Source organism: Muntiacus reevesi, chromosome 3 (assembly GCF_963930625.1).
Source record: "Muntiacus reevesi chromosome 3, mMunRee1.1, whole genome shotgun sequence".
NCBI lineage: Eukaryota > Metazoa > Chordata > Mammalia > Artiodactyla > Cervidae > Muntiacus > Muntiacus reevesi.
In genome coordinates, this window is record NC_089251.1 from 130,308,186 (window position 1) to 130,336,113 (window position 27,928).

At 43.2% G+C, this 27,928-nt stretch overlaps 2 protein-coding genes and 1 non-coding gene across 4 annotated transcripts in view; 1 reads left to right on the forward strand and 2 right to left on the reverse strand.

The window, feature by feature from the left end:
* Window positions 1-21,728, forward strand: part of AAMP (angio associated migratory cell protein) — a 35,532-nt gene extending 13,804 nt beyond the window's left edge. Inside the window, exon 11 of the mRNA XM_065930600.1 lies at window positions 21,716-21,728. The gene's annotated coding sequence lies outside the window, so the exon portion shown is untranslated. The remainder of the gene's footprint in view (window positions 1-21,715) is intronic.
* ARPC2 (actin related protein 2/3 complex subunit 2) lies at window positions 62-27,858 on the reverse strand. Of its 2 annotated transcripts, XM_065930602.1 has the most exons (11): window positions 27,733-27,858; window positions 27,436-27,517; window positions 19,245-19,279; window positions 17,885-17,997; window positions 13,782-13,827; window positions 11,221-11,407; window positions 10,528-10,621; window positions 4,995-5,121; window positions 3,388-3,488; window positions 2,982-3,082; window positions 62-443 (listed from the first exon to the last, which is right to left on the reverse strand). In XM_065930602.1, the coding sequence occupies exons 2-11, from the start codon at window positions 27,507-27,509 to the stop codon at window positions 419-421; spliced, it is 903 nt and encodes a 300-aa protein (XP_065786674.1). In that variant the 5' UTR covers window positions 27,510-27,517; window positions 27,733-27,858; the 3' UTR covers window positions 62-418. The 2 variants fall into 2 exon arrangements, with proteins under 2 accessions (XP_065786674.1, XP_065786675.1); XM_065930603.1 differs by lacking the exons at window positions 27,436-27,517; window positions 27,733-27,858 and adding an exon at window positions 27,348-27,397.
* LOC136165825 (small nucleolar RNA SNORA42/SNORA80 family) lies at window positions 24,506-24,642 on the reverse strand. Its single transcript, XR_010662794.1, has one exon. It is a non-coding gene; the product is annotated as a small nucleolar RNA SNORA42/SNORA80 family (small nucleolar RNA).
* Window positions 27,859-27,928: the final 70 nt, after the last annotated feature.

Consider the following 27,928-nt stretch of genomic DNA (forward strand, 5'->3'; position numbering starts at 1 on the left):
TTTTCTTTATTAATGACCCCAACCGTATTTCTTTAGATACAGGAGTTTTGAACTCAAATACTTAGAGAAAACAAGTTAAGATTGCATTATCCTGCAACTCATTACCAGTAACATATTGCAAAGCAAAACAGCTTGGAAAAGAGGGGGAAGGAAAGGGGAGTGAGGGAGGGAAGATAAAGAAAAGGAATTAAGTTGATCAAGTGGAATTCTTTTTTTTTTTTTTTAATTCTTGGGAACCATGAAGTCCTTGCAAGCACAGCTCGTTTTTGCAGATTATTTTCCAAACGTGTACAAAATGGAACCAAAACGGAGAATCCCTTAAGAACCTGAAGAGGTGCAACATTAAAAGCTACGATTATCCAGTAGCAAGTGTTCCAGCCTTCAGTTGCCAGCCGCTTCCTCTTCCTGTTCCCAAGAGTTAGCGGGATGAAAACGTCTTCCCCCTTCAAAAGCAGAGATTAAATGCGAAGGTTAGTTTCTGCTTACCTTCCCATCCACCCCACACTTTGCACTGAGATGGGGTCAATGTTTCTCAAGTAGAGGTATGCGGGAACTCCAGGCAAGGGAACTCCAGCTTTCACAGAAACAACCCATCAGCTCTTTCTTCCTATTGAATACTTCAGGGTACCAAGTAATAAGCCCATGAGGACAGTAAATATACCAAGTTAGACAGGAGAATCACCTGCCCACAATTTCTGGATGGCCTAGATCTACCTGCATTTTAGACTGGTCTCAACCCTCTTCTGAGTGAAGAATCTGGGGTCCTCCTAACACAGCTTATACCTTTTTTTCAGGCTAGCAGACAGCAGTTCCTTAAATCTTTCCCCATGGGGCCAGGATGTCAGAAGAAGCAACCCTCCAAACTTTCCAAGGTTAAAGGTGCTTTGTGTTGTCATACGGTGGCTACACTCAGTCACAAAACACTTGCTTCACTCAAGGCTCCTGAGCTGGGGTGTCCTGTCCTACCCTGCATTCTAAGAATGGCCAACTTTGGGAATGTTCCCAAAGATGGAGGGTACCTATCTGGCACAGAAGCCTGGAAGCTAGAGCGGAGGACTATGGGAACTAAGATTTTCCTGCCTGGAATGTCTTACCCTACCACAGGTGAAGCTAAAATATTTTGTTATCTATTCCCCAACAGAAAGCTCAATTCTGACAGAGCTCTGTGGGGTGCTGATGGCTGGCTTCTGATCACAACAGGGCTGCCACCCTCCTTTATGCTGCTCCAGGTTCTGAGAACCCAGAGCAGAAGAGGGCTCCTGGCTTCTCCTGCCTAGCCTTGGGAACTCAATCTGGTTTCCAAGGTTGTTTACCTCCTGCTTCTCCTTTCTGGGGCTCACCTCTGCCAAAGAGAGGTCACAAGACGGAAAAAGGCAAGGCTGCTCTCCTTAAGTTCCAGGAAGGAAGTTTATGGACGACTGGCTCATTTCAAGGACTCATCTTTTCTTAGTCCCCCATCAGGACAGGGAGTTGCTCCTGCCCTTCCACTGCACCTGCTTTGCAGTGACCCCACACTCGACACTGGGTAGTGGCTGCCTGGTGGGCGTTTCTCCTGAACGGACAGACAGGTACAGGGCTGAAGGCAACAGGAGAAGTTTGTGACTATCTATGATGCCCAGCCCCCATTTGGTGGGCCACAGGCTGGCGCGTCAGGCTGCCTTCTGCTGCACTGGCTGCCGGCTCACCTCCTGGCCTCTACTGAACCAGGCCCTGAAACTGGCACAAAATTGGCTGCCTCACACTCGATGTCACCAACGTGGTGTGCGTGAGAGAAGCAAGCAGGCAAGCAAAGGGAGACCTGTCCACTCCATGATGGAGGTTGAGTATCTGCAGGGCAGTGAGAGACGTGTCCCCAGGACACGCCCACCCCGCCTCCCCACCTTTCACGTTCTGCCCATTTTAAGCTGTGCCACAAAGCTGCAGAGTAGAAGGAATGATGCAGTCATTGTTTTGCCATGGCACATGGGCACTTCTAAGCAGAGGATTCAGCTGTGGACTGAACACTCTGTGGCTCTGGGCAGTGTGAGGAGTTATTCTACAGAAAGGTCCTTGGTATCAATTTCCTAGTGAGACAGGCAGCCTCTAAAGTCTAGAAGGCAGAGGTGACTTACACTGCTCTCTATAAATGTCTGATGTTTCTGAGATTAAAAGCACTCTGCTTAGGTGCCCAAACTCAGACCCTCTCTCACCTTGTTAAATGGCAGCAAAAACTAGCTTGGTAGAAGAGGCCAAGGAAAGGAGCCTGAAGGCCTAGGCACAACATACTTCTAGAAGCTTTTCCCAAGAGTTTGGGGTCCTGGAAATGGCTGTGAGGGTTGTGGGGGTGCTTAGTTCACACCTCAGAACATTTAATTCAATGGGAACAAGTGATAGGAGACGAGCACCTATTTCTCTGCCTGGAGAACAGGTTGGCGGAAACCCTACCAGAGGGGGTCCCAAGAGTCGGCACCTGGCACAGACCCAAACCCCCAGGCCCTTGACCATGCTGCTCTACTGCGGACAGTGTCCTGCACCCTTTAGGGTGCTCCTCCTCATCTCCACCTCAGATAAAGTCGACCTCCTCTTCAGGCAACATTCCTGCCAAGATTCGGACCAGGAAAAAGAATGCTTTGGAATAGTTCCAGGCCTATTTATGCAACTATATGTCCTCAAGCAGATTATTCCACTTCTACAAGAGGACATCAAGACAGTAAGATAGGCCTCTCAACTCAGGCCCAAAGAGAACATAGTTCATCTTGGTAAAAAGGCCTGTGTTTCGTCCTAGTAGCCACTCTCCTCGATCACAGAGATGTGGAAACAAGGACACCCATTCAGACGTGAAAACCTGTTTGTCCCATCTTTAGTCTGCCAGGCAGCTATAGGCGCCCCCCTGCCTGTCTCACCTGCAGCCACTGCCCAGACACCTGGGTCACCGACACCCATGACCTCCTTGGTAAGCTTAGGAGAGGAAGGTAGTCCTGCGGCAGGATGGCGTTACTCACGTGATTGTTTTCATTTCCTTTTTCTCGGCATCTGGGCGTGCACGGTTCAGCACCTTGAGGAAGTCTGATGTTTTTGCCCGCATACGTGTGTGAATATAGGCCTGGAGGCAAACACAATGGGTACTGAAGCAGAGTCATGTTCCAGAAAGGCTTTGCTCTAAGTAGTGGAAATTATCAGAAAGGTCTGGGAACATCCACCCTGGGGTTGATGTAGGGCTGTGCAAGGAAGCATATATTCACCTTTCTGCTACGGAGTGAGAGAGATGGAGAAAGGCCATGATTCAAAGCCTAGAGAACCATCTCTGTGGGGTTCCTAGCAACAGCCTGGACCAGAGAGGACTTCATGCCATGAGCGCTGGTGGAGAGAACGGCCCGGAGCACAGGGGCCGAGGCTGCTCCCACTCACCTTAGAGCACTTGATGTGGTAGTGCAGGTAGTCCCGGAACGTGTGGATCAGGTTGATGGTGTTGTCTCGAGCACTGGCGTTGGTGTGGCGAGGGAACAGCACTGGGTGGGGGCACAGACAAGGTGTCAAGGCCTAGTAACACCAATGCCAAAGGGTGCACAGACCAGCAGCCTACCGTCAGCTCCCATCTAGCCCTGCTTTGGGACCGTCCACTTGTTTCATTAGGGTTTTCTGCCAGTGAGTGCAAATGGAGGAGACCATGGCCGAAAACCAGGGCTCCCCAGGGGAAGGGCTTGGTCCTGGCATTCATTCCAGGTCTGGATTCTCCGGCTGTGCACTGTGAAATCTACTAGCTCTTGCCTCTCAGAAGTCTCTCTAGAAGATGACACAATTGGCTACCTGGGTGGACTCTGGAGCTATGGGGATTAGAGAAGAAAGCCTGCCTGCTGTAGGCCCTTGGTGCCAAGGCAGAGTAAGCGTTCAGAGAAACGAGATCCCTAGGGGACCATGTAGTCTGTGGTGAACACCAAACAGGAAGGGACAAGAACCTGAGCACTCCTGGTGGGGAATGGCAGGAGGAGTTGCTTTGGATGGGGGCTGAGAAAAGCCCTTGCCACTGCAAGACCCCATGAAGTCCTGTGCAGTCAGTCACTCAGCTTCACACCTGGGCAGACCTGCATGCCTCTCCCTCTGGCTTCTGGGAATCCCCTCTATCTTCTGCATCTATCCTACTCAGTGGAATTGGCATCAGCAAAGTCCTTGAGTATCAGGTTTTGTTGAAATGAAAAGAAATGCCTCCTAAGAAAGGGTGGGACCACTGTGTGTCAACTTGCCCTCAAGAGAAAAAAGAGCGCCAGGCCAGGAGATAACTATACTGCAGAGGTCCTGAGATGCTAATGACTATAAGTTCACCATCAGTTTATGTAGCACAAAGAGAGACACTGCTAATTAAACTGTAACAGGCTGTCCCAACCTCAGAGAGAGTAACATGCTAAAAAAAAAATAAATGTAGATTAGACTTAAGGAAACCTGGTTAATCAACCCGCTCATCGCCGATAAACTGGTGAAACTTCAGCACTCAGGTGACTTAGAGAACTTCACAAAAGGGGACATTTTAGTGCCGTCAGGGTCAGTGTGCGTATGAGCTGCGATTCTAAACTGTCAGCTGTTAACGATGAACCAGCTCACTAGGCTGAAGCAAGCTGTGAGAGGGTTGGATGTGAATCTCTCCAGAGGGAAAGTGGGTAAGTGAATCATGGCTGGAGCTCTGGTCCGATGAGCAAAAAAAACCTAATAGGCACCAAAGGACAGAGAACCCCATCTAGCTGCTTAGTAGTGCTAATGTGGCCCTAACCTCTCCTACTTCACACCAGAAGCCACCTTTTCCCCCCTGAGGATTTAGATAAAACAGGGAAAAAAGGAAAATGATTACTGTATAAAAATAAAAACAGCGCATGACTTGTATTAGTGCTCCATGACATGCCTCCTATAGTCATGGCACTGGCAACAGGAACACTCTGGCACACCTGCTTTCACCACTCAGCCCCATTTCAACTGCAGTATGAACCCACCAAGGTGTGCAAATGTGGCAAACCCGCCCGGCTCACCGAAGGTAATGTAGCCAATGTTGTCACCCACGGCGGCATCGGTATCTTTCAGCTCTAGGGGAGGTTCCCTGTGGCTGAAGAGGACCTGTGGGGCTGTGTGGCTGGCTCTGCGTCCTTCTTTGAACTCCTGCCAGGATGAAGCAAAAAGCAGACAGAAGAGGATTTGGTGTGAGATGAACAGCAACCTATGCTCTAGGGTTTGCCCTGTGATGTGACCTCTGAGCCCTCTGTCTGGCAGAGGCTAAAAATGAATGACACCTAATGTGAAACACTGGTCTTCCCTGGTAGCTCAGCTGGTCAAGAATCCACCTGCGATGCAGGAGACCCCAGTTTGATTCCAGGCTTGGGAAGATCCCCTGGAGAAGGCATAGGCTACCCACTCCAGTATTCTTGGGCGTCCCTGGTGGCTTGGATGGTAAAGAATCTGCCTGCAATGTGGGAGACCTGGGTTGGGAAGATTCCCCTGGAGGAGGGCATGGCAACCCACTCCAGTATTCTTGCCTGGAGAATCCCCATGGACAGAGGAGCCTGGCAGGCTACAGTCCATGGGGTCTCGGAAAGTCAGACATGACAGTGATTCAGCACAGCACAACGTGAAATGCTACCAGTGTTGGCTGCCATCAGTGCACTTCAGACTCAAAGAGGAGAGACCACAAAATACTTAACAAGTCCGATCTTCAAAGAGTGAAGAAAAGCACTGTTAATCCTCTTCCCTTTCTTTTGTTTTGGAAAAATATGCATGATAAAATTACTTCTGAGGCTAAATAGACAACAAATTGCAAAGCACTCGGAGAACCAGATTATGTTCAGGATAAGGATGACAGTTTATTAGTTTCTTTTGATTTAATATGAAAGGAGGTTATATTTTTCAGGAAATTTGATTAAGATGTCAAGTGGAGCTCAAGTAAGAGCTCACCCTTGACAAAATCTATCCACCCTCAGCAAACTACAGAAAAATGCCTAAGGATGTCAAAACCAAGCCATTCTTCCCCGTCCTAACTTCCACATCTCAAGCGTTCCCAATCCATACACTCCTGTATAAACAGGTAAGTGACACGAGGCGTCCCCGTCTCAACCCAGATCTGTAATAACAGGACTGGACTTTCCAGCAACGCCAGTAAAACCTACGGTTTAAACTCTCTGGAGGACAGAAAGATGGAACCAAAAGTTTTCCAAGGTCCCCGAGTTTTCTGAGCGTACTGAGAGCAAGTCATATAGCCCTTCAGTCTACAACGTTCCTTCTACTGCTGCCTAGATGTAACGTTCTCTCCAACAGCCTGGGCACAGCTGGCTGCTCTCCTGTGGGGAGAGCAGCTTTTCTAGAAACCTCTACTGTGGTATTTCACTATTCATTAATGGACCTGGCTTCCCTACCAGGTTTTAAGCTCCTCAAGTCAAGGATTCTTTTCTTCATCTCTGTACCTAGTCCTCTGCCCTTCAAAGAGGCTGTCTAGCACAAGAACGAGAAAGCAGGCACCACTCCCCTGCTGACAGAGCCAGCACACGGTGAAGGAAGGAGCAGGGGCTACGCTTCCACGTGCAGCAGCAGGACACACACTCATGGGCAAGCCCTCAGCAGCAGCAACGTGAAGGAAGGACACTGCCTGAGGAGGTCTAACGCCCAGGCGGGGAGCTTGTCTTTTTCACCCCCTGCCTTCTGAACTCCTTGTGTAGCTTCCAAAGGTTGGTGGGAAATAACATCACTGGGTTAGGTGTGCGCCCCTCTGAACTTTGATCCCCAAAGGAAAAATATCTGAAGAGGGAGGGAAGGATCCAAGATAATTCAAAATGGAAATCCTTAAAGCAAAGCTGCTGAAATTGCCCTTCTCTAGAAAATACCGTTCATTCTGCAACTGGGTCGGGAGGTTCTCTAACTTCTATCAGTTTCCCTCTTTGAGCCCCGACGGGGAGAACAGATAAAAACTGCCTGCCAGCACTTTGTGTTTCATAAGTTTCTTGAATGCTCCAGTTCACTGGTACATGTGGCGTTCACAACCAGATGGGAGTATCTGTAAACCCATGGGGACTTGGCAGCATTTCTCAGTTTTGTACCTGGAGAGTGATACATTTCAGAGTTGGTTAACAATATACTGACTCGGGGCTATAACTCAGGCAATCTCCTGCCTTTGTTTCTCCTTGGTTTTTCTCTCTTACACAACACTTAAAGCCAACCAACCCACCAACCCAGCGCTTTTTGCTTTAAGAGTCTTGTTAGTATGTATCAGTAATACTGCCTCTTTTTTCTTCCTTTTTTTCTCTTTGGGGCATCACAATATTATTTCTTTCTTCCATCAAAGCACAACTGACCACAGAAGCTCAGAATAAACCCAAATATACACAGAAATTAAGTATATGATAAAGGCAGCATCTTAAACCAGTAGCGTAAACATGGACTTTTAAACAGCTGCCCTGGGACAGGGAGTAGTCACTTAGAAAAAAAGACGGCTGCACCTTTCATATCATGCACCAAGAGAAACTACCCATAGGCAGTAAGATTTACACATAAAACATGAAACTATAAAAACACCAGGAAAATATTGCAGGTAGATTTCTTTACAACCTTGCAGTAGGGAAGGCGTTTCTAACTATGACTCAAAACCTAGAAGCCACAGAGGTTGATCAATTTCACTACATGAAAATAAAGTTCTACCTGGGGGAAAACCAAACAACAAAAACAACCCACGAAGTCTAATGATTAACTTGAAAAAAAAAAAAAAATCTGCAACTCTTACCACAGACAAACGGCCAGTCTCCCAAGTATGTGAAGAAACTGAGAAAATCAATAACCCAATAGAAAAATGGGTAGGGGCCATCAAGAGACATCTCACAAGGAAAAAAAAAAAAAAAAAGATGGTTTGATCGCGTTCATAAGAGAAAGCAGAAACCATTTTTAACCTGTCAGACTGGCAGAAATCCACAAGTTCAGCTCCACTTTGGGAAAATGGACACTTATGCATTGGAGGTGGGAGGGAAATGGCATAACCTCTCTGGAGAAGGGGTTGGCAATGCTACCAAAATTACTCACTTTGCCTCAGGGTCCCCAGTTCAGGAAAATATCCTACAGGTGTAACCCCACATGTACACAGGCAGCAAGGATCCTCAGAATAACAGCTTCAGCACTGTCTATGAGGCAAACTGCTTGTCTTGTCCTGAACATATAGTAACCAGTGGTTTCCACTTAATTTTTCTTACCTACTGAACTAACTTAAAGATCGAGTTATATAAACAATTCTAGTTCACCAATCTCTGAAAGGGTAACTATTGCTTTTCACGTAATGAGTGCTGAAATGATATCTACCAGGTTTTCTCTGATGCTCACAGCTCATATACCTACAAAGGTGAGCACCAGCACATCCATAAGAGTGGGGAATGCCCCTCCCTGTCTTTTCCCAAATGACAGCAATAAGCATCCCTCCAAGTCAGCCTGCCAAATGACAAGGGAGGGATGGCATTCTGACCAGGCTGGAGGTGCATGTCAGCATGGGAAACAAGGACCCACAACAGATAGACAAGTGACCACGACCAGCCTTCCCAGGTCATGGCATTCTAGGCTAGGCATTCACTGCTCTCCTTTTTCCTAGAAATTTAAAATAACTAGGCCTAGGACAGTGCTTGATTTATTTTGGAGGGGAAAACCAGCAAAATAAGTCCACATTACTAAGGTCATTTCAAGTAAATTACCACTGCCTCTGAGTCTGAAGAGGGAGGAAGGGGAGATGGCTTCCTGGGCACCGCCTTTTCACATGGGGCCAGGCCGTCACTCACTGGAGACACTGTCAGTACAAAACTGCAGACCTTCTTTTCTCTTTTAGACAAGTGTCCCACCACATGGACTCTGAGGGACAGCATAAGTTCACATGCAAAAAAGAATACTCAAAATTCTCCTAAGGAACAAATCTCCAGTACACTCTCCAAGACGAGATCTGTTTAAAGTATAAAAATAAGTTAAGATGCTGTCTGGAATAAAGTGGAAGAAGACTGGTAAAAAAAAACCCAGCAAAATCTAAATATATACTTCATAGGTTTTAAAATTAGCTTGTCAGTCTGGATTTAGCCCAATTTCTGAGCTACTGCATTTAATTCCCCTGTCAATTCTGCATAAAAACACATGAAATGCCTGTCTGAGGTTTACATTTAGGACCTAAGACATACATATCTATGTGTCCGCACACACACACACTTTTGAAAGTTTAGTACTCTCAAACGCTGTGTCAATATTCTGATTCTTCTGCCTGGGGATTACAAAATTAGTTTCTGATTAATTAGCTTAACACAAAAAGCCACTACAGATGGTCAAATGGAGAATATCCCTTTTGAAGATTCCCCTACCCATTCAGAATGCCTACACATAAAGTATTCTCACTATATTAAGCACAATTATTTTTCAACTCAACCTGGCAAAAGAGCTTCTGTCCTGGAATTGTTAAATTTCATTACCCTGCCAAGGAACAGAATGAACATACAAAGTTTTGTGTGTTTTTTTTTTTTTTAATTTAACCTCTGTACTAGACTTTGAATGCTGAGCTGTCTCATAAGAAACGAGCCAGGATACCACTTCACCAGTGAGCTCTCATGTCCTAAAGCCAGCAACTGGTTAGCAGACAGCATGACAAAGCCACAATGGTTGTATTGTGTCAGACCTGAGTCCAACCACACCAGAAATCCAATTACAAAATGTCCTGCTAACACCCATTACTCTTCTAGTAGATGAGCTGCTTCTGAGGGAGGCGCTCCATGGAGACCTCAGCCAAACTCAGGCCCATTCTCTTCACTGCCAGTTTGACAACTCTACGCTATTAATGCATTACCTACCACCTAAGAATTTTCTCTAGATTCCATTCTGAAAAGACTTTAGGACTAATAAGCCAAGCCAACAAACCTTGCTAGAAGCTTAAAGAAAACTTAAGAGGGCAGGAAACATGACCAAGCTTTAAATCAAAGACCCCATGGCAGGAAGGATATTTCATATTCAGTCATCTTGTTACTATGTGCTATGCTTAGTTGCTCAGTCATGTCTGATTCTTTGCGACTCCCATTCTGTAGCCCACCAGGCTCCTCTGTCCATGGGGATTCTCCAGTCAAGAATACTAGAGTGGGCTGCCACTCCAGGGGATCCTCTTCCAGGGGATCTTCCCAACCTAGGGATTGAACCCAGGTCTCCCGCACTGCAGGTGGATTCTTTACCGTCTGAACCAACTCTAGTTCAGTCCCGGAAAAGGGCTAAAACCACTAAGAAAAAAAAATTCAGTGAGTTGGATGGGGGACTGTTTAACTAAATCAAGTTTCAACATCAATAGGGCTGCCAGTTCTTATCTTTTAAAAAAAATATCTACTTATTTATTATTTTAGCTATGCTGGGTCTTAGTTGTGGCATGTGGGATCCAGCTCCCTGACCAGGGATTGAACCTGGGCCCCCTTGCATTGGAGTGAGGAATCTTAGCCACTGGACCATGAGGGAAGTCTCTTTGATGGCAGAGTGTAAGTCACTAGGCCATAGTCCCCCTCTCCCCGCCCCAAGATGTCCGCTCCATACCTGCATGAACACCTTTCCAATGACCACATCGTCGTCATCCTTAAACACTGTGCTGAAGACTACTGTGACTCTGTCCTTTTTTGACTCAACATACCTGAGGGGAACAAAACCCACAAGTAAGTACAGAATCAGAACAGGGTTTTGTTGAGAACTTGATCTATAAGCGAAGCAGGAGGGTAAAGTCATCATAAACCTTTTAATTCATAAAACAAGGTGTGCTAGTGAGACTGATTATCTATGGCCACGAAGTCAGTACAATAATTGCATACTTTACGTGAGGCAAGAGATGCAAATCACCCAAAGTGGACGTTATGAACTTGTCTATATGGTATGATTTGGAATCCAGAGTTAGCTGATTCTCAGAACCCCACTTTAAAAGATATTTCTTAGAACCTATAGTTACCCTCAGCCTCCTGATTACCCAGCTAAATTACAGAAGGGGACTCAAAATGTTAGTGCCTTAAAGGAAGTGCTAGATTCTCTTTTTATCTTTTGCCAACTTTCTGTAGACAAGGAGAAGTGGCCTTCTCCTTCGCCATACCATCTACATCCTGAGTTAAAGAATTTTATGAGAAAGACACTTTGGGGGGCTTCACACAATATAGTTTAAGGTCTGACTTAGCTGAACATCTTTTGGCAAGCACATGTGACAGACATAACCAAGTTTCAGGACCAAATTCTACCTATACTCACATGGTCTCATCATCCCTATAATGGATAACTGCCCTGTTCTCCCCTTCCTTGCCCTCTTCTTGGAACTGGAAGTATTTCTCAAAGACAGAGGCAAAACAGTTTCGTTTCAACATGCCAGCCTGATGCACGATGGAATCCTTGGATGCAGGCAGATTTTCAAGGTCGTATAACAAAGAGACATTATATCCTGGAGGGAAAAATAAAAACACCCAGTAGGTATATTAAAAAAAAAAAAAATGCAGTCCTCTCCCATCTTCCTCAAAGGCAAATGAGGTGAAATAAAACCTTAATTCTTGTAAAATTATTGTAAATATATATAGCTAATTAACAGATACCATGCAACAATCTAAATCAGTATTAAAGATGACTGATTACAAATAAGGAATGGGAGGAAGTCATAATCCTGGAACTTTTAGAAATCTAATGTTCCAGACACAATTGTGAAAGCGGGCTGAATATGCTACCAACCTATTAATGAATTTCATATTTTCCTCTGATGGTTTATCATGCCAAGTGCCAACATGGTGAGCAGCTTGGTTGCTTTTTGATAAAAAAAATACACCTGCCTGCATGCCATTGCAAACCCTGAGAATGGAAATAGGGCAAAAACCTAAAAGGGGAAAAAAAAAATCTGTATACACTCCAAAAGACTTATTTGTGTACACTGTAAATTTTTCCAAGTGTTTTAAAACATTTTACTTCATTTGATCTCCATATGAGTTGTATGAAATAGGCCAGATATAGTTATTCTCATTTTAGAGGGAAAAAAAGGTTCAAAGAAGTCAAGTGCCTAGGATGCTTTATTATGTAATTGAATGACATATACCTGCCCAAAAGCCTGTAGATGATTTTGCAAGAATATCTGTCCATCACTGAGGATCATTTCATATTCTAAACAAATGATGGGAATAATTTTACCAGAACTGTACAGACTTCACATTTCCAAGTTTCCTAGACCTTTATACTTTGTTACCATTTAATACTTTTCTAAGAGCATTCCTGAGGTCTGTGTTTTGGGGATCTATCCTCACTGACAGCATCAACTGGCTATCTAAATCTCTGTTCTAGACAGGGTTTAGCACATTCATGGCACTCCAAAATTAAATAATATCAATCACCCTCCAGTTTTGGATACCTGAAAACCAGATAAACAAATAGACCACAAGATTAGATTAAAAAAAAAAAAAGAAATAAATAAAATATTTAAAGCTGGGGTTTGTTAGCTTTAAGAAGCCAAATAAAATAAACTAAATAAAACTATAACTGAAGCCAGACTTAAGTCTGGCTTCCAATATGATAAAGAAAACATGATGAGAATGAAGAAAAGTAAAATCTAGTATGGCTAGCTGAGTTTTCCAAACATGCCTAGATAAATCCATAGAGAAAAATCCAGGTCATACTCTGCTTGTTCTGATAGATTTTAGGATCTGAGTGGTGACAAGAACATCCAAGAGTTCCTTTATGCTTTTTCTGCTCTAGTTATTTTTCTTTCTGAAATTCCCTGATTCCTCTCAGAGCCCACACTGTTATTTATCTTTTGGCTTTTATTTCTGAGATATGTTTGTACCATCAATTTGGCGAAGAATAAATTTCAGTATTCTTTATGGAGCACAAAGTTCTCATAGGCAAATACTCCAAGTAACAAGTTACATTCTAAAGGCACTTTTCTTTATTAGCTACTTTGTTTCCAGAGCAGCATATAAGAGTCAGAGGAAAGTATTCTAATGGGGATGGTGAGGTGCCATCATTTTTTCTTTTTTTTTCTTTTTAAAGTAACTGCTGTTAAAAAGAGACAGATACATTTTCCTTTTTAGAAAGATTTGTTAAGTCAAGGTACCAGTCATAGGATCTGAGTAACAAATATTACATTCAAGCAGTCTTTCAACTTGGTCCTCACTATGGGGCCTGGCTATAGATGCCTCAGAATTCAAAACTACTATTTAATCATAGGGAAAAAAATACTGTTCCCTTTTTTTCCTCTTTAAGTTTCCTTTAAAGCTATATAACATAGCTCTTCTAATCAAGGAGGCACAGATCACTGATTAGGGGCTGAAATTTTTATCTGAAAACGTGACAATAGCTGTGAATATTCCTGTTCCTTCTCCAAATGTGCTGTGTACAAAGGTGTTACTGGGGGCTGGGAGGGAGAATCAATGTTGGCTTAATCTTCTCAAAAGGCATGTTAATCACTATGGGCAAACAAAGGTGGCCCTTTGGCTGAAACATTAACAAAGAGTCAATGTTAAAAACAGCATACATCAACTCTCTGTGTGACTACACCAATAACGTGTATCCATTACTGGACAATGCAAAGCCGCTTAAATGCTAGGTTTATGGAGACAGCTAAAGTGGGACCGTGGACAGGGAGGCCTGGCGTGCTGTGATTCATGGGGTCACAAAGAATCGGACATGACTGAGCGACTGAACTGAACTGAAAGTGGGACCTGAACTCATGTAGAAATATTCATAAATAAGTAACATTTACACAGAATCTGCTGGCTAAAAAAAGCATAGCACAAACAGGGCGAATTTCGTTCCCAGCCATTCACATTACTACACACCTGATTCTGGATTTACCAAGTAGCTTCCGTACACTCTCTTTAATAACTAGAAAATAGAAAAACAAGTATGTCATACAAATACATATCAACAAGTGTGTTAATTCAAAAGAGAATTTCATTATTTTCAAAGCACCATGCATGCCAAGTTTTTCCTAAGCCAGCACTCTTCCTAACTTTCAAAAGGCGAATGGGAAATAGGATACAGGGAGGGAAGAAGATTTATCTGAGTTATCAAGCAAATCACTCACAAAACTTCGATTAACTCCAAAAGGTTAGCACCTGGTCACCCCCTTTATATGGTCTGTTCTCCTCCAGATCTTATATTACACATAATTACCCTTTTTCTTTTTCCCCAAGAGAGTAGGATGCTGAACTCAAGTGAGAATAGATCATGTTAGTCATCAACCAAGTATAGGCCAAACCACTAACTCAGGTGAATGAAATGGTAAACCAGAACTGTCAGGAAGTGATTCTGGTTAGCCTGCTTATCTTGAATGCTTTAAAATTATTTATTTACTACCAGCTTTTTTAAAGGCAAAAAGCAATGGATAATTCAATCTTAGCCGGTTATTTATACTGTGGGGGTCCACAGAAGGGTATACTCTCTAAATGTTTTTTTCTCAAAACCAATCCTTACAGCTGGCTATTTTCCAGGTTTTTTGGAGTAAATGATAAAACAAGAGTCCCTTTTACACCTTCTTATTTTTTCTCTGCCAGTGTGATTGCTCTTCCTGGCAGGAACTGCTCTGAGGCTGAAATGGTTTAAGAATCAATCTTTTTATTTGGGAAGGAACAGTTCTGACTTAAATGTTATTGACACATTAAGCAGGAGAAAGGCAGTTATTTGGAGAGAGAAAAATTAAAGTCACTAGAATTCAAAAACTTCTCGGTATTTAATAGTTTTTATTACATTTTAGAGGCAAGACATAGACAGGTCTTATTTCCGTCTCATTAAAATCTTGAACTTAGGGAGGGAAGGAGTCAGCATTATTCCACACTAAGGCAGAATGGAGGCCAATATATCAATACTAACCCCCAGTCGTATAACAGGCTGTGGGATTTTGTCTCTATGCATCCAATTTTTAATGGTGTCACCACAAATATACTAACAACGATCCTCTTGCATTTTCTGGGATACCAAAAAAAAGAGGTATTCGAATCTAAGTTACCAAGTTAAAAGTGAACAAGAGATGGGAAGGGGGTTCAGGATGGGGAACACATGTAAATCCACGGCTGATTCATGTCAATGTATGGCAAAAATCACCACAATATTGTAAAGTAATTAGCCTCCGACTAATAAAAATAAATGGGAAAAAAAAAAAAAGTGAACAAGAGCATAAACTTGCTTTAATTATAAGAGTAGTGTGTGCTTCTCAGAGCCCATCTCCAGCATCTAGGGACTCAGATAACAGAACTGAGCAAATGTGAATGCTTTTCTTCTAATCTTATTTTCAGTGTTCTCTCCAGGTTTTAAAAACACATATGATATACAAACCAGGAGCCATTTATTTCATGTCTCATTTTAAAGAATTATCATATAATACATTCTTTCTCCTCATTCTTAAATAGTTTTTAGTACTCCACATATTTATTTAACCGTTACCCTATAGCTGGAACAAAGTCTCAACATGCAAAACCTGGACAGCAGGGTGGACTTCACAGCATGAATCAGTGACCACACTTGTTTATGTAAAGGCAAAAGGTAACTAATGCCACACATAGTTCCTATTTGGTGACCATACACCCACTGTGAGGTATCTCTTACAGAAGAGGAACTAAAGGGAGAGGTTCAAGGTCATAGAATCTATTGGTGGCACAGAGATTTGACTTCAGGTGCACCATATACCACTTCTCCTAAATCATTTCAGGGTGAAAAAAGTAGTACCCATGTCCCATTAATAATTTTAACTATCTACAATTCTGTACTATGTGTACTTAGATGAAGGGAAAATCAGATGTGGGAGAAACCACAGCTCCTAGTTTAGGTTCCAAGTTATTCAGTTAAAGCCCAAGATACTAAGTTAATATTCTGAGATCTAAGCAGTTTTTAGAACCAAAATTATACCACATTCAACTCCTCTGCTCCCTCCTCTTGGCAAAACCAGCCAACGCTTCCTAATTCACTTCACTTGTACTTTTAACTGTGATTCACTTTGCACCCCCTCTTACAACTTGACACCAGGAAATCAGACCTTCCCACCTGGCAGCTGAGGCTTTCTGCTTTGAAAAAAGGCCTGTGACAAAATAACAAGCTTCCTGTGGTTATCACAGGCTGGTCACTGTTTAACCAACCCAGGGAGCCATTTACCCTGCACTCTGCTGCAACACAGCCAATGGTTACCTATTCCACCCACTTGAGTGGGTGAGGTTGGTTCTCTGACCCTGTGGAAGCTACAAGAATAGCAATGTATTCTGGAATTTCACTGTAAGGAAAGCAGACTGGAACAAAGATTTAAGAAATCTAGCTTAACACTTTCTCTCCCTCCCAAGGATTGTTTTTACTGCATCAAGATCTTTAAAGAGAGGGAAAGGTCTAGCGGGAATGATAGCACAGTTTTTCAGTTATCTGTTCAAATGTTCAACAGTTCTTTCTAGGTAGTTGTCTTCTACTTCATCTAAAGCAGGGCCACCTTAACTGCCATTTATTTCCTCTTGATCTTCATCTGGTAAAGAGTTAGCCGGTCTCACATTAGTAATCTTTCAAATGCTTTAAAAGACTTAAAGTCTTTCTTCTGAGGCTCTTTTTTTTTCAGGTAAAATAACCCTGAATGCAAGTTCTCTAAACCATTCTTCTTCTCTTGAACTTGAGGCAAAATCAGAGAAGGTTTTAGCTGTTCCTTCGAACTTCCAGGGCAAACCAATTGCATACGAAGAAGTAAGGGAAGTGACCGTGTATGGCTGTTGGTATCTGGCTTGGTTAACACTAATTTTAGTTTTTAGTATCGAGATTTTGATCGTATGCTTTTGTTAAACAGCTCTTTCATCACATAAATTTTAAATAAGTTAAAAGCTACTACTCTCAGTAGCATGGAAACATATACACCACTGTATATAAAATGGATAGCCAATGGGAATTTGCTGTATGTTTCAGGGAACACAAAATGGGGCTCTGCAACAACGTAGGAAGGTGGGGAGGGGTAGGGCCGGGCGGGAGGTTCGAGGGGACACATGCACGCCTATGGCTGATTCATGCTGATGTACGGTAGAAACCAACACAGTACTGTAAAGCAGTTATCATTCAACTAAAAATAAATAAACTTAAAAAAATAACAAACTACTATTACTCTCAATCAGAAAGAAAATAGAAATGGCTGTATCTTCATTTACCACATTAAGGAGAACCTACTCTGTTAAAACTAGAAGATACTTGAAAACTGATTCAGGAACTGAGTCATACTTCCTGCTTTGAGACCCAACCCCAACGTGCACACACTGGTGTGATAACATTTTCTTTCTTCCATAAATGGCTCTCCCCAGAGCAAATACAGTTCAACAGGAACCAAACCTATTGAAAGAAGTCAGTGAATAAAGCATGGCCGCCAAGAGTTTCTGAACACATGGACACCCTTTCTTATTTCCCCTAAGATAGTCATAAAGAAGAAGAGATACTTACAGAGGCCAGTTCTAAAGAGCATTAAATTTAAAAGCAGAAAGGCAGATTTGTTCCTAAATTTCTAGAATGAGAAATTATGCCTGTAAACTTGAAACAGACCAAGGTTATATACCTGCTTCTCAATGTAACAGAAAAAGAAATGAATCCATCTCAGTCTTGCCATAGCTATTTTTGTATTGGTCAAGGAAAAGTATTCTTTGCTACATTTTTTGAGAACTAAATCTGTTTTTGTTTTCACTGGTTAGAGAACATCTTTACTTCTTCAGTGTACAAAGCAGTCAAGCAGAGAACCAAAACCTTTTCTGAGAAACACCCTTCTTTATGACTAATGGAAATGAAGTCAAGAGCCCGTGGTTAGGTGAGCAAGCCACCCAGAGTGGCCAGTGCCAGTGTGGATGACTCAGTGCCGTGGATCTTCTAGGAACGGCAAACTGCCAGGAAAAGGTGAGGAGGAAACAAGACTCCCAAGGAAAAGTGATCTGCAACTTACCTCATCAGCACCATGTGCCTGAAGTTCCTTGTAGAATTTCAAAGAAATACTGACCATCACTTTTGTTTTGTCTCCATTAGGATTTGAAATATGATAGAGGACTCCATCAAAATCTGCCAGGAGAGGCAAATAATCTTGCTTAACTTGGGAATAGGGAATAACATCTCAAAGTGCCTGTCTACCTTTGGGGGCACAAGGAAATCTCCCTTACAAGTAGGCATGTAAGTAAAATGACGTTCATTTAAAATCCATGTGGAAAATCAGTAGAAACACTGAGATAAGAATTATCAAGAACTCATCTCTTTTCTCTAAAATTACAAAGCTATTTTTACTTTAATCATCACTTTGTGCTGAAAGAATTAAAAAAAAACAAAGAAGCAAACCTTTATTGTGATGTATTTTAAACATGTATAAAAATGTAACATACAACAAACCCCTATTCTCATCATGGCTTCAACAATTAATCAACATATGGCCAACCTTGTTTCACTTAAGACACAGCCCTTCTCAACGATTTATTCTGAAGCAAATCTCACACATCATGTCAGTTCACCCATAAATATTTCAGAATACATCTCTAAAAAAAACATAACCCCAATTCCACTGTCATGCCTAAATTAAAAAAAAATATTAAATATCCAGTCAAGCACTGAAATATTATCTCAAGAATTTTTTAAAAATATTGTTGTCTTATTTGAATTAGGATCCAAACAAGGCTCACACAGAGTGTTTGGCTAGCTCTTAAGTTCTTGTAATTCACAGGCCTCCCCTCTACATGGTTCCTGAAACCTGGGCCTGAGTGTCATTACTTCAGGCAGCTCTGGCATTGCCAGTAAGCAGGAGGGAAGGGGATGGTGCCTGGCCTCCAAGTCAGAGCCCTTCAGAGCTGCAAAAAGTTTTCCAAGATGACCCGGTCAAGCATCCCCATTTTATTAATAAACAGCATGACCAACGCCTCAAAGTTCACAGAGCAAGTGAGTAGTGTCAATACCCAATTCTTTCTAGGGAAAAGAAAGCACTAACCTCTCTCTCTGACTTGTTGAACAAGTCTCGAGTATTTTTGTGATTCCCTACTCCTCTAAGTGCTAGGTAAACTAAGACGATGGCTAAAGATACTAACATAATATTTCCAAATTAAAAAAACCTTAGTTTGTACCACAAAATTAAACCCAAACTTCTAAGATATCAGCAGGCAACTTTATATAGCTCACTAAATCCATGAATAATGATCGAAAATAAAAGCCAGAAAAAAAAAAAAAGAAACCTGACAATCAAGATAGGAGCCCAAACGTCAAAGTTTATTTTAGAAACAATTTTCTTTTCTATTTTCTCTTAATAGGCGAGATAAAGGATACTTTACCTGCAAATGTTACTTCTACAGCTTCTGGTTTGTTTCTGCAAAATGAAATAAAAGTCCTTTAGTTAGCTAACTATATTGCTAGGACCTCCCTGGTGACCCAGTGGTTAAGACTCCGTGCTTCCAATGCAGGGGGGACAGGTTCAAACCTTGGTTAGGGAACTAAGATCCTGCGTGCTGTGCAACGTGGCCAACAAAAGGGTAACGACATTGCTGCTTGCCTTCAGGGAGACTTGCAAAAGGCTCCTGAGCTTTATTTAAGATCAAACAACCTTGATCCAGGTACACAATTCATTTTCTCACGCACCTGAACCTCTGTACTTACTAATGGTGAAAGACTGAAAAAAGGATAGACAGATAAAGCTTGTTTTGCAGCTTGAGTCTCTGCTGTGGTTGGGGCTCACCTTCAATTCTTAACTCCTTAAGACCATGACAGACACGTTTGTGTATATGACTCACAAAATGCCCTCTTTTGTAAAATGAAAGGATGAGTTCAGGCCACGAAATGATGCAGTCCTATTCCATTTCAAAGACAATCTGTAAGTCTTCCTACACTGTGTTTCCCTCTCTCTTACATCACCTAAGTACTCACTACTCTCCTTCATGAAGCCCTCTTTGGTTCTACTCTAGTTTTTTTTTTTTTTTTTTTTTTGCCGGGGGGGGGGGGGGGTGTTTTTAAATTTCAGTGTTGTACTTTTTTTTTTTCCCCCAGTGTTGTGCTTTGATACAACATGTAGCACAAAGTAACAGCAAAATAACTGAGAACAGTCAAGACGCCTGTTTTCCAACTTTAGCCTTTTCTTCAGGATCATGTTTTCAGACAAATTAATGCCTGCATTCCTTCATTTTCTCACCTACTCATCTTTAAAATGGGAGAACACAAATGATCCTACCTACTTCACACAACTGCTAAAGATAAAACAAGAGAACAGACATGGAAGAACTTTTCCTGGGAGGCACTGATGCTCTACCACTTTCAATGTGATTCCCAGCTGAGCCTGGTACATGGACTTCTGTTTGATAAATGCTGCTGAGTTATTAACCCAGAAAGCATGACATATATCCAGTTAAAAACAATAATGGTCAATTAACCTCCAGTGAAAAACTACTTCAAATGCTTTCCTTACTTCTCCTCAAAACCCAATGGTAGGAAACCAATGAAGACTCCATAGTTTTATTAGCTAACACCCTATAACTCAAATGATTCCACTTTGTTTTACGGACCAGCAGACAAGATATACACACTTTCACATTTATTCTTGCCTAACTTGCTCAAGACCGCACCATCAAATGTGTATCTCTTTTACTATCTCCGCTCCCTCATCTGCAGAAGGAACTAAGACTGAGCTGCCCTTCAGAGTTGCTGGGAAATAACAGAATAAATAACATGGTTTATGACTGTTAAAACGCTGCTGCAAAGCTAAACCATACCTCTCAAGGAAACTGGCTTCTATTAAACATATGTTAGCCCCATTGTAAAATCAACCTATACAAATCACATATCGAGTTCCACTCTGATTCTTCAAAGCCATCCATATGTGACTTAGGAAAAGTACTTTGGGTGTCTGAGAATCGAAGCATCAAGTGGGTTTATGGACAAGCAGTGAGTTCAGGATGTGATGAAAAGAACTAGATTCAGGATATGATGAAAAGAACTGGATAAAAATTAAAAGTTGTTTCTGATCTTTCATTTGAAACTAGCCTGGTGACTAAGGAGATGAATGACCAATCACCATTTCTCACTTCTAGAAAAAACAAGAGCAAAGGAAGATGTAGAAACATTAATCTATGGCCCATTTGAATGAAACATTAAGAGGATGCACAATGGGAGGAAGCACTGAAACACATTCTCCTGAAGAAGGCTGGCTGTGCCAAAGAGGCAGGGTGGAGGCTTATAAAAGCCCATGTTGTATCACTTAGTAGGAGGCTGTTTTTTTTTTTTTTTTTAACTTTTAAGCTTTAAGTCAGCCACAGAAGGACTCAGTTCCTCACTTTCTCACTTCATCAACTGACCAAGAAAAGATCAACTGTAGATAAAAAACCTTAAGGGTTCCAACATTTTGACTCTGAAATTTTGAATTTCTCTAGGTCATAAAGTTCCCTGAGCACTGATCCCCACTGGGAGAAGTCGTTAAGATCTACACTAAGTGGTTTGCTGCCTGACTTGGGAATATTTGTCAAATCATTGCCATTAATATTTTAGTTTGCTATTTATGGCTGCATAGAGGTCGCAGAGGAGAGAGGCAGGCTGCTGAGGAGCACTGGGCTAAAGGAGTCCTCCTGAGAAGTCACCTGGGGGTTAGACTTCTGTCTAACTCTGTCCCTAACAAAGGGACTGCACTGAGTGGGAAATACACCATGACAGGGCTGTGGCTCAAGTCCAAGACCAAGTGTTTTGTGGTTTAAAAATCACGGAGCTACTGGGGAATAAAGGCTTCCCTGGTGGCTCAGCTGGTAAAGAGTCTGCCTGCAAGGCAGGAGACCACATGTAGCACAGCATTCCTGGGTCCGGAAGATCCCCTCAAGTAGGAAATGGCAACTCACTCCAGTATTCTTGCCTGGAAAATCCCATGGACAGAAAAGCCTGTACGTTACAGTCTGTGAAGTCGCAAGAGTCAGACATGACTTAGCGACTAAACCACAAGCAACCACAGACAGGAATAAGATTGGTCTGGGAGCAAGTGTACTCTTAACTGGTCAAAAGAATGTTAGCCACTCAGTTGTGTCTGACTCTTTGGGACCCCATGGACTGTAGCCCACCAGACTCCTATGTCTATGGAATTCTCCAGGCAAGAATACTGGAGTGGGTTGCCATGCCTTCTCCAGGCGATCTTCCCAGCCCAGGCATCGAATCCAGGTCTCCTGCATTGGAGGCAGATTCTTTACCATCTGAGCTACCACAGAAGCCCCTAGGCCAAAAGGGCAAATAGTTATTTACTGTTTGACTGTGTGCTAAAGTTTCAGGCGGTGAGAGTAACTTTAATCACAGAAAAAGCTTTTTCAGAGCTGACTCTTCACCTCAAGTTCTGTCGCTTACTGTAGCCACAGCAGTGATACTCGTTAGCAAGCTGAAGGTTCCTCTTCTAGAAAATGGAGATTAAAAGCCTCTACCACAATGGCAACCCACTCCAGTACTCCTGCCTGGAAAATTCCATGGACAGAGGAGCTTTGTAGGCTACAGTCCATGGGGTTGCAAAGAGTCGGACATGACTGAGTGACTTCACTTCACTTTACCACACAAAGCTGCTGTGAGGACTAACTGTTACGTGGATGGCAAAGTTTCCCAACAAAGGTCTTATGACTCAGCTACAGATATGCTGAGATAATGATCCCGTGGCCCTCAGGGCAGTCCAGTGGCAGGATCTCCAGGCTAGACCATTTGCCCAGATGTGACATACCATAATAAGGTCAGCAAATCACCAGGGAAGGGTGCCTACACAATGCTGAATCCATCTACTCCCTCAGCAACTCCCAAGAGCCCCAGTTTTGTCAATTGTAAATCAGAGCTGCTATCTGTAACCCAGGCACACTCTGAAATGGAAGGAAACCATGTCAAACAATCAGGAATTGGTCAGCAAAACAAGGAGAAACAGAACCATATTAGCGTCAGACTGCTGCAGTGCCTGCAATCCTAGAGTAAGCCAGGTGGCTAAGTCCTCAGGGTTACTGACAGGACAGCACAAGACACTAAAACATACTCCATTCATTCAGACGGGTTTCAAGAGCCATTCTTAAATTCCTTTAGAAAAAATTTCTTCCTCTCCTTTTTCTAAGGAACTTTCTAAAATGTCACTAAAGAACTCCTGGCAACTGTTATTATTAAATTCTCTTTCCTCATTAAGGATTTTGGAGTTTTTACTCCTGAACACATCCAGTTCCTTGTTGTGCATTTATGTCCCTCTTCTAGTTACTGTTTCGATGAGCTGAATTAGAGGAATTACTGAATACTGCTCATTATCTCATCATAAAGTCTTTGATTAATCTCCTTTAAGTCCTCTCTAAGGCTCCCATCATCTTTTTTGAGCAGAGCCTACAAAAATGGATCATATTAGGTAAGAGGTGGTCCTACTCTCTTAAGGTACATCTCAAAATAACGAAGAGGGTCTAAAAGCTGATTCACACAATGTCAGAAGAAGGATAAACTCCAAAAGAAACTGAGAACCATTCTATCTAGCTTCATCAAACATGTACTAAGCTGACTATACACACAGTAAGAATTCTGGGGAAACAAAGATGAAAGAACCATAGACCTTGCCACTAACAGAGTTGCAGGTTTCGTACACACAAAAGGAACACAGTTCTGGGGCCTCATGCCAAAGTAGCTCCGAGGCAGCCAGAGAGTGGGCAGTAGTGTGTGACTACAGTGACCAGTAAAAAGACCAACCAGATCATCTCAGCAAGTCAGCTGCTACATCCAGTTTCTTCTAAATGCTTAAACAATGTCCTAATTCCAAACTACTTCACAGTAAGAGGACATAGGCAGCATATTTGGGAATGAGAAGCTATCAGCAAGATTTAATTTATTCCTCGTTCAAATTTCTCCTCCCACAGTCCTCGCCCACCCCAACTGGCAAGGCTTGCTTGCTGAGCTTCACTCCCCCTCACAGAAGCACAGCGCCCCACAATATGCACAGCTGTGGCAAGAAGCCAGCATGCACTTAAAATCAACAGCAATTCGCATCTGACAGCATTTCCTCAATTTTGCACTCCAGACTAGAGTGAGGTTGACAAGCCTAGCTTTAGAGGCTATAAAGGTTCTTGGTGTGTATACAGTAACAAAAGAATTAAATTAATTTGCCAGAATACTTCTTTAATTGGAAGCCTAAGTAAGAATTCCTAAATGATTGGAAAAAAAACCAACCAAAAAACTGTTGACAAGACCTGCACATGAGGCTATCTGCAGTGTTGTGCAGAGCTTCTTAATCACGGACAGTCTCTCAGTGTCACAGTCTCAGTGGAGGCTGTTGAGAAGACAATTTACCAATAATTATCATTTTGTGGGGATACAGGAATCATCTCAATAAGCCACCTTTCCAGGAGTGTGGTGGGAAAAAAAAGAAAGAGTAATTTGCCTGGAATGGCTCTCAGGCTTTGTCAAAACTGCTTCCAAGTTAAAAGGTTTTCATGACCAAATATATTCTTAAAAAACTTATGACAGAACTGCTTTACTCAAAGGAAATTTAGACTTTTAGAAGGACATCACAGGCAAGAAGATCCAGCAAGATAATCTGAGAGGCATCATTTTTTTTTTCTTTCTTGTTTCACACTGTACAACCCCCTTCAGTGCTCGCAGCCCACAAGTAAGGAGGCTGGGCAATGGTTCGAGGCTGCAATTTACTCTGGCATGGGTACACTATGAGAGGCCCACAGAGGAGGACCTGCCATAAATCCATTACCATGCTCTGAGAGGCATCACTTAAAATAAGATCAACTTCAAAAGGAAAATAACTGTGTTCTGAAATGTATACCGCAGAACTATTTTTAAGACTACCTCATGCTCACGTTTTCAGTAGCTGCAACAGGGCTGTCCAAGGGGACTTTCTGCAATAATGGAAATGTCCTACATCTAGCTGCCCACATTTGACTGCTTCTAGCCATGTGTGGCAACTGATCTCCAAACTGTGGTTAGTGTGACTGAGGAGCTTTATTTTTAATTCACTTTAATTTTTATTTCAACCTGACTAGCTATATGTAGCTACTGGCTATCACCAGGCATCGTAGAGCTGGAGGATTCACTCTGGGGAAGGCTGCGTAGAACCTCATTTCCCCAACTGGGAAAAGCAGGGCGGAGTGGACCTCTCCCAGGAGGTTCCCACAATGGCCAAGCCTTTCTAATCTCCAAGGTTTCTCCTTAGAGCTACTGCCTTTCTTTAATCTTTCTCTGATCTCCACCCCAAAATGTGTTCCCCCTTAGGTCCTCTGTAACTCTGCCATACTCTAAGAAAGGTCCCCCTTTCCTGTTTCTGTTTGGGGCTGAGCACTAAGAGAACCCTGTAAGTGTTCATGATTATCTAGTTATTATGTAATAATACTAGTTATTATTCTCTAAAAGTTCTGGCTAGGCATGCACCGTGATAAATAGTTAACTACTTGATAAATACTTAAATACTTTACTGCTGCCTCACCTTACTAGTATGCCTAGAAACTTCTAGGCTTCTAGGTGTTACATTTGCAATCCCAGGAAAACCCTACCTGTTAGGCTGAATATCACGGTCTCTTTTCAGAGTGATTTTCTGTAGAGTATATTCTGAGTCCACTTACTTAAAGTCACATCTCAACTGGAAGACAGGCCAGAAAAAAACCAAAATTTGCTGCCATGCCCTAAGATTTAACATTGTTACAACATATACTTTGTAAAAAAAAAAAATGTCCAGAAGTTCTAAATTATGCCTTCCAGACTTGTGTGACTAGTACTCCTAGCTGAAATAGTTAGTAGCTCTTTTTAAGAGTAATGTTCTAAAAAGAAAAGAGCTGAAGCTATGAATAATGGGCTACGTTTCAGAGTCACAAGTTATTAATAAACAAGCAGATGTGAACGTACTCCTACACTACAAGGCATGCTTCTACTTGAAATGCACAGGCATTTATCTTGTAGATCAGTTTATAACCACCCAGGTCTCATTTTTCGCTAGTCTAAACTTGAGAATTCACTTGAGATCAGCTGTGAAAATGCAGAAGTTATTTTAACTTCCTCCTATGTGTTACACTGCTCAAAAAAGTACACAGCAATCATCCAAAATAAGCCACTAAGCTGACTGGCTTGAACATTTAAAATGCAAAGGAACTGGTAAGTGAGGCCAAAGACAAGAAGCAAGTCAGCCTAAAATATAAGCAACTGCAGCCCCTGGCAGGAAACAGTCACTACTGGTCACTGTGTTACTTCAAGGAAAGCTGTGCTTTGTTCCACAGATAAAACCTGTGGCCTTATAACAGAGATAGGAGACAATATATTCAATTTAAGAGGCAGGTAATAAGTATTTTTTTAAAATGCCTACAAGCCACAAGTTCATTATGTCCACTCAGAAATTCCCTCCACCAATCCTCTCCGATCGGTGGCTCTCCAAGCACTTACTCTATTATTAGTTCCTAGTTCACCAGAAACGGTTTGCACTATTTCCTCAACTGTGTAACCAAGATGTGAAGTTCCATCCTCACACATGGGGAAATAAGGCCAAGGGACTGGCCACAAGCCATCAAAAATTAGAAGTTAAAACCGATTCTTTGGTTCATGTATTAAATATTATATTAGAAAAGCAAAGCAGCTTTGGGGGAGGAGGTCATCTTCTACTGATTCTTGTGTCTGACAGCGAAGGTTGCCTTAGAAACATGTCCTAAAGCCTAGTTTTAAAAAGGCCAATGGTTAACAAACAGGTCTTATCTGAGAACTTTATTATAGACTCTGGAGGCTTTTAAGTGTGTATCTGGGCCGGAATGACTACAGAAGAAATCACAGACCAAGGGGTACGGTACAAAGATTTAAAAGATAACAAGATAGAGGGCAGTGGGTGGGGAAAAAAGAATCAGGACCTCAGAAGAGCGATAAGAAAGGAGTGGGGATATTGGGGGGACTATTAACTTTGCTCGAGAAATGTAACAAAATGACCAGTCTCTCTCACAGTAGGGTTCGGGGAAGTAAAACTAGAGAGATCAACGGGTTTTCCGGCTGCAAGGCAGGGCCTGCCTTAGTCTTCTCTCCCGCTCCTTTACACGAGAAGATGGGGGTGGGGAGCGAGAAGATGGGTGGTGAATCTGGGCCTGCCACCTTCTTTCCTCCCCCAGTGCTGGGAATTCCTGAACACTCCTTCCAACCGGATCCCAAATGGGCTCTCTCTGGGTTCTGAACAATGACGGGGAATACAGAGGGAAGTGGTCCCCAGCTCGTTCCAGAGGGGAATGGGATCCTCCAGCGGAGAGTTCCGGCCCAAGCTCCCCTCACGTCCCACAGGTCTCCTGCCCTTTGGCACGCGCACTCCTGTCCACTCACTGCTTCCGCATCCCTCCTCTGAGCCTCTCCCCACGCATCTCTGCCCCTCACCCCACCGAGCCCAATCACCTCCCACGTCTAACCCCGCTGGGGCAGTCCCCACACCCGGCCAGGTCGCTCACCTCCCTCCTCTGGGTCTGGAGGACTGAACGATCATCAGGGGTCAACTCTGCCTCCCCCGCCACCCACCGGCCCCAGGCGCGCGCTCACCCGGCGGCCGCGTTCTCGAACTTGAGCGCGAGCGTCTCCTCGATGATGCGGTTGTTCACCTCCAGCAGGATCATGGCGGCGGCTGCCCCGGACAGGGGAAGGAGAAACAAGGGCGGGTGAGGGTGGGTAAGGGAGAAAAGGACAGAGGGAGCGGCCCTGCTGCCCCTTGAGGAGGGGGGCTGGGTGGGGTAGGAGGTTAGGGGAGAAGGGGAAAGGGACCGGGGTGGGAGAAGGGGAAAATCTGCGCGCTGGCCCGCGCACGCACTGACTGTGGAGACACCCACCCACCCGACCGACCTGGCCCCTGAAGCCTGAACCCGCCTGCCGAGCCGCCGCCGCCGCCGCTGCCGCCTCACCGACAAGCCTGGTCCCCGCCCAGCCCCCGGCTCTAGCCGGCCACTTCCGCTCTCACACCCACTTCCGCTCGCCGCCCGGACGCGCGGCCCCGCGGCGCCATTTCCGCTCCGACCCCTCATGCACGCGCACGCCATCG

Excerpts from the sequence above, each read along its gene's own strand:
- ARPC2 (XM_065930602.1), bottom strand. The coding sequence starts at position 27,509 with ATGATCCTGCTGGAGGTGAACAACCGCATCATCGAGGAGACGCTCGCG. Across the intron at positions 10,622-11,220 it reads TATAGGGATGATGAGACCAT|GTATGTTGAGTCAAAAAAGG; the intron begins GTGAGTATAGGT and ends TGTTCCCCTCAG. Across the intron at positions 3,489-4,994 it reads CATTGGCTACATTACCTTCG|TGCTGTTCCCTCGCCACACC; the intron begins GTGAGCCGGGCG and ends GCCCCCACCCAG.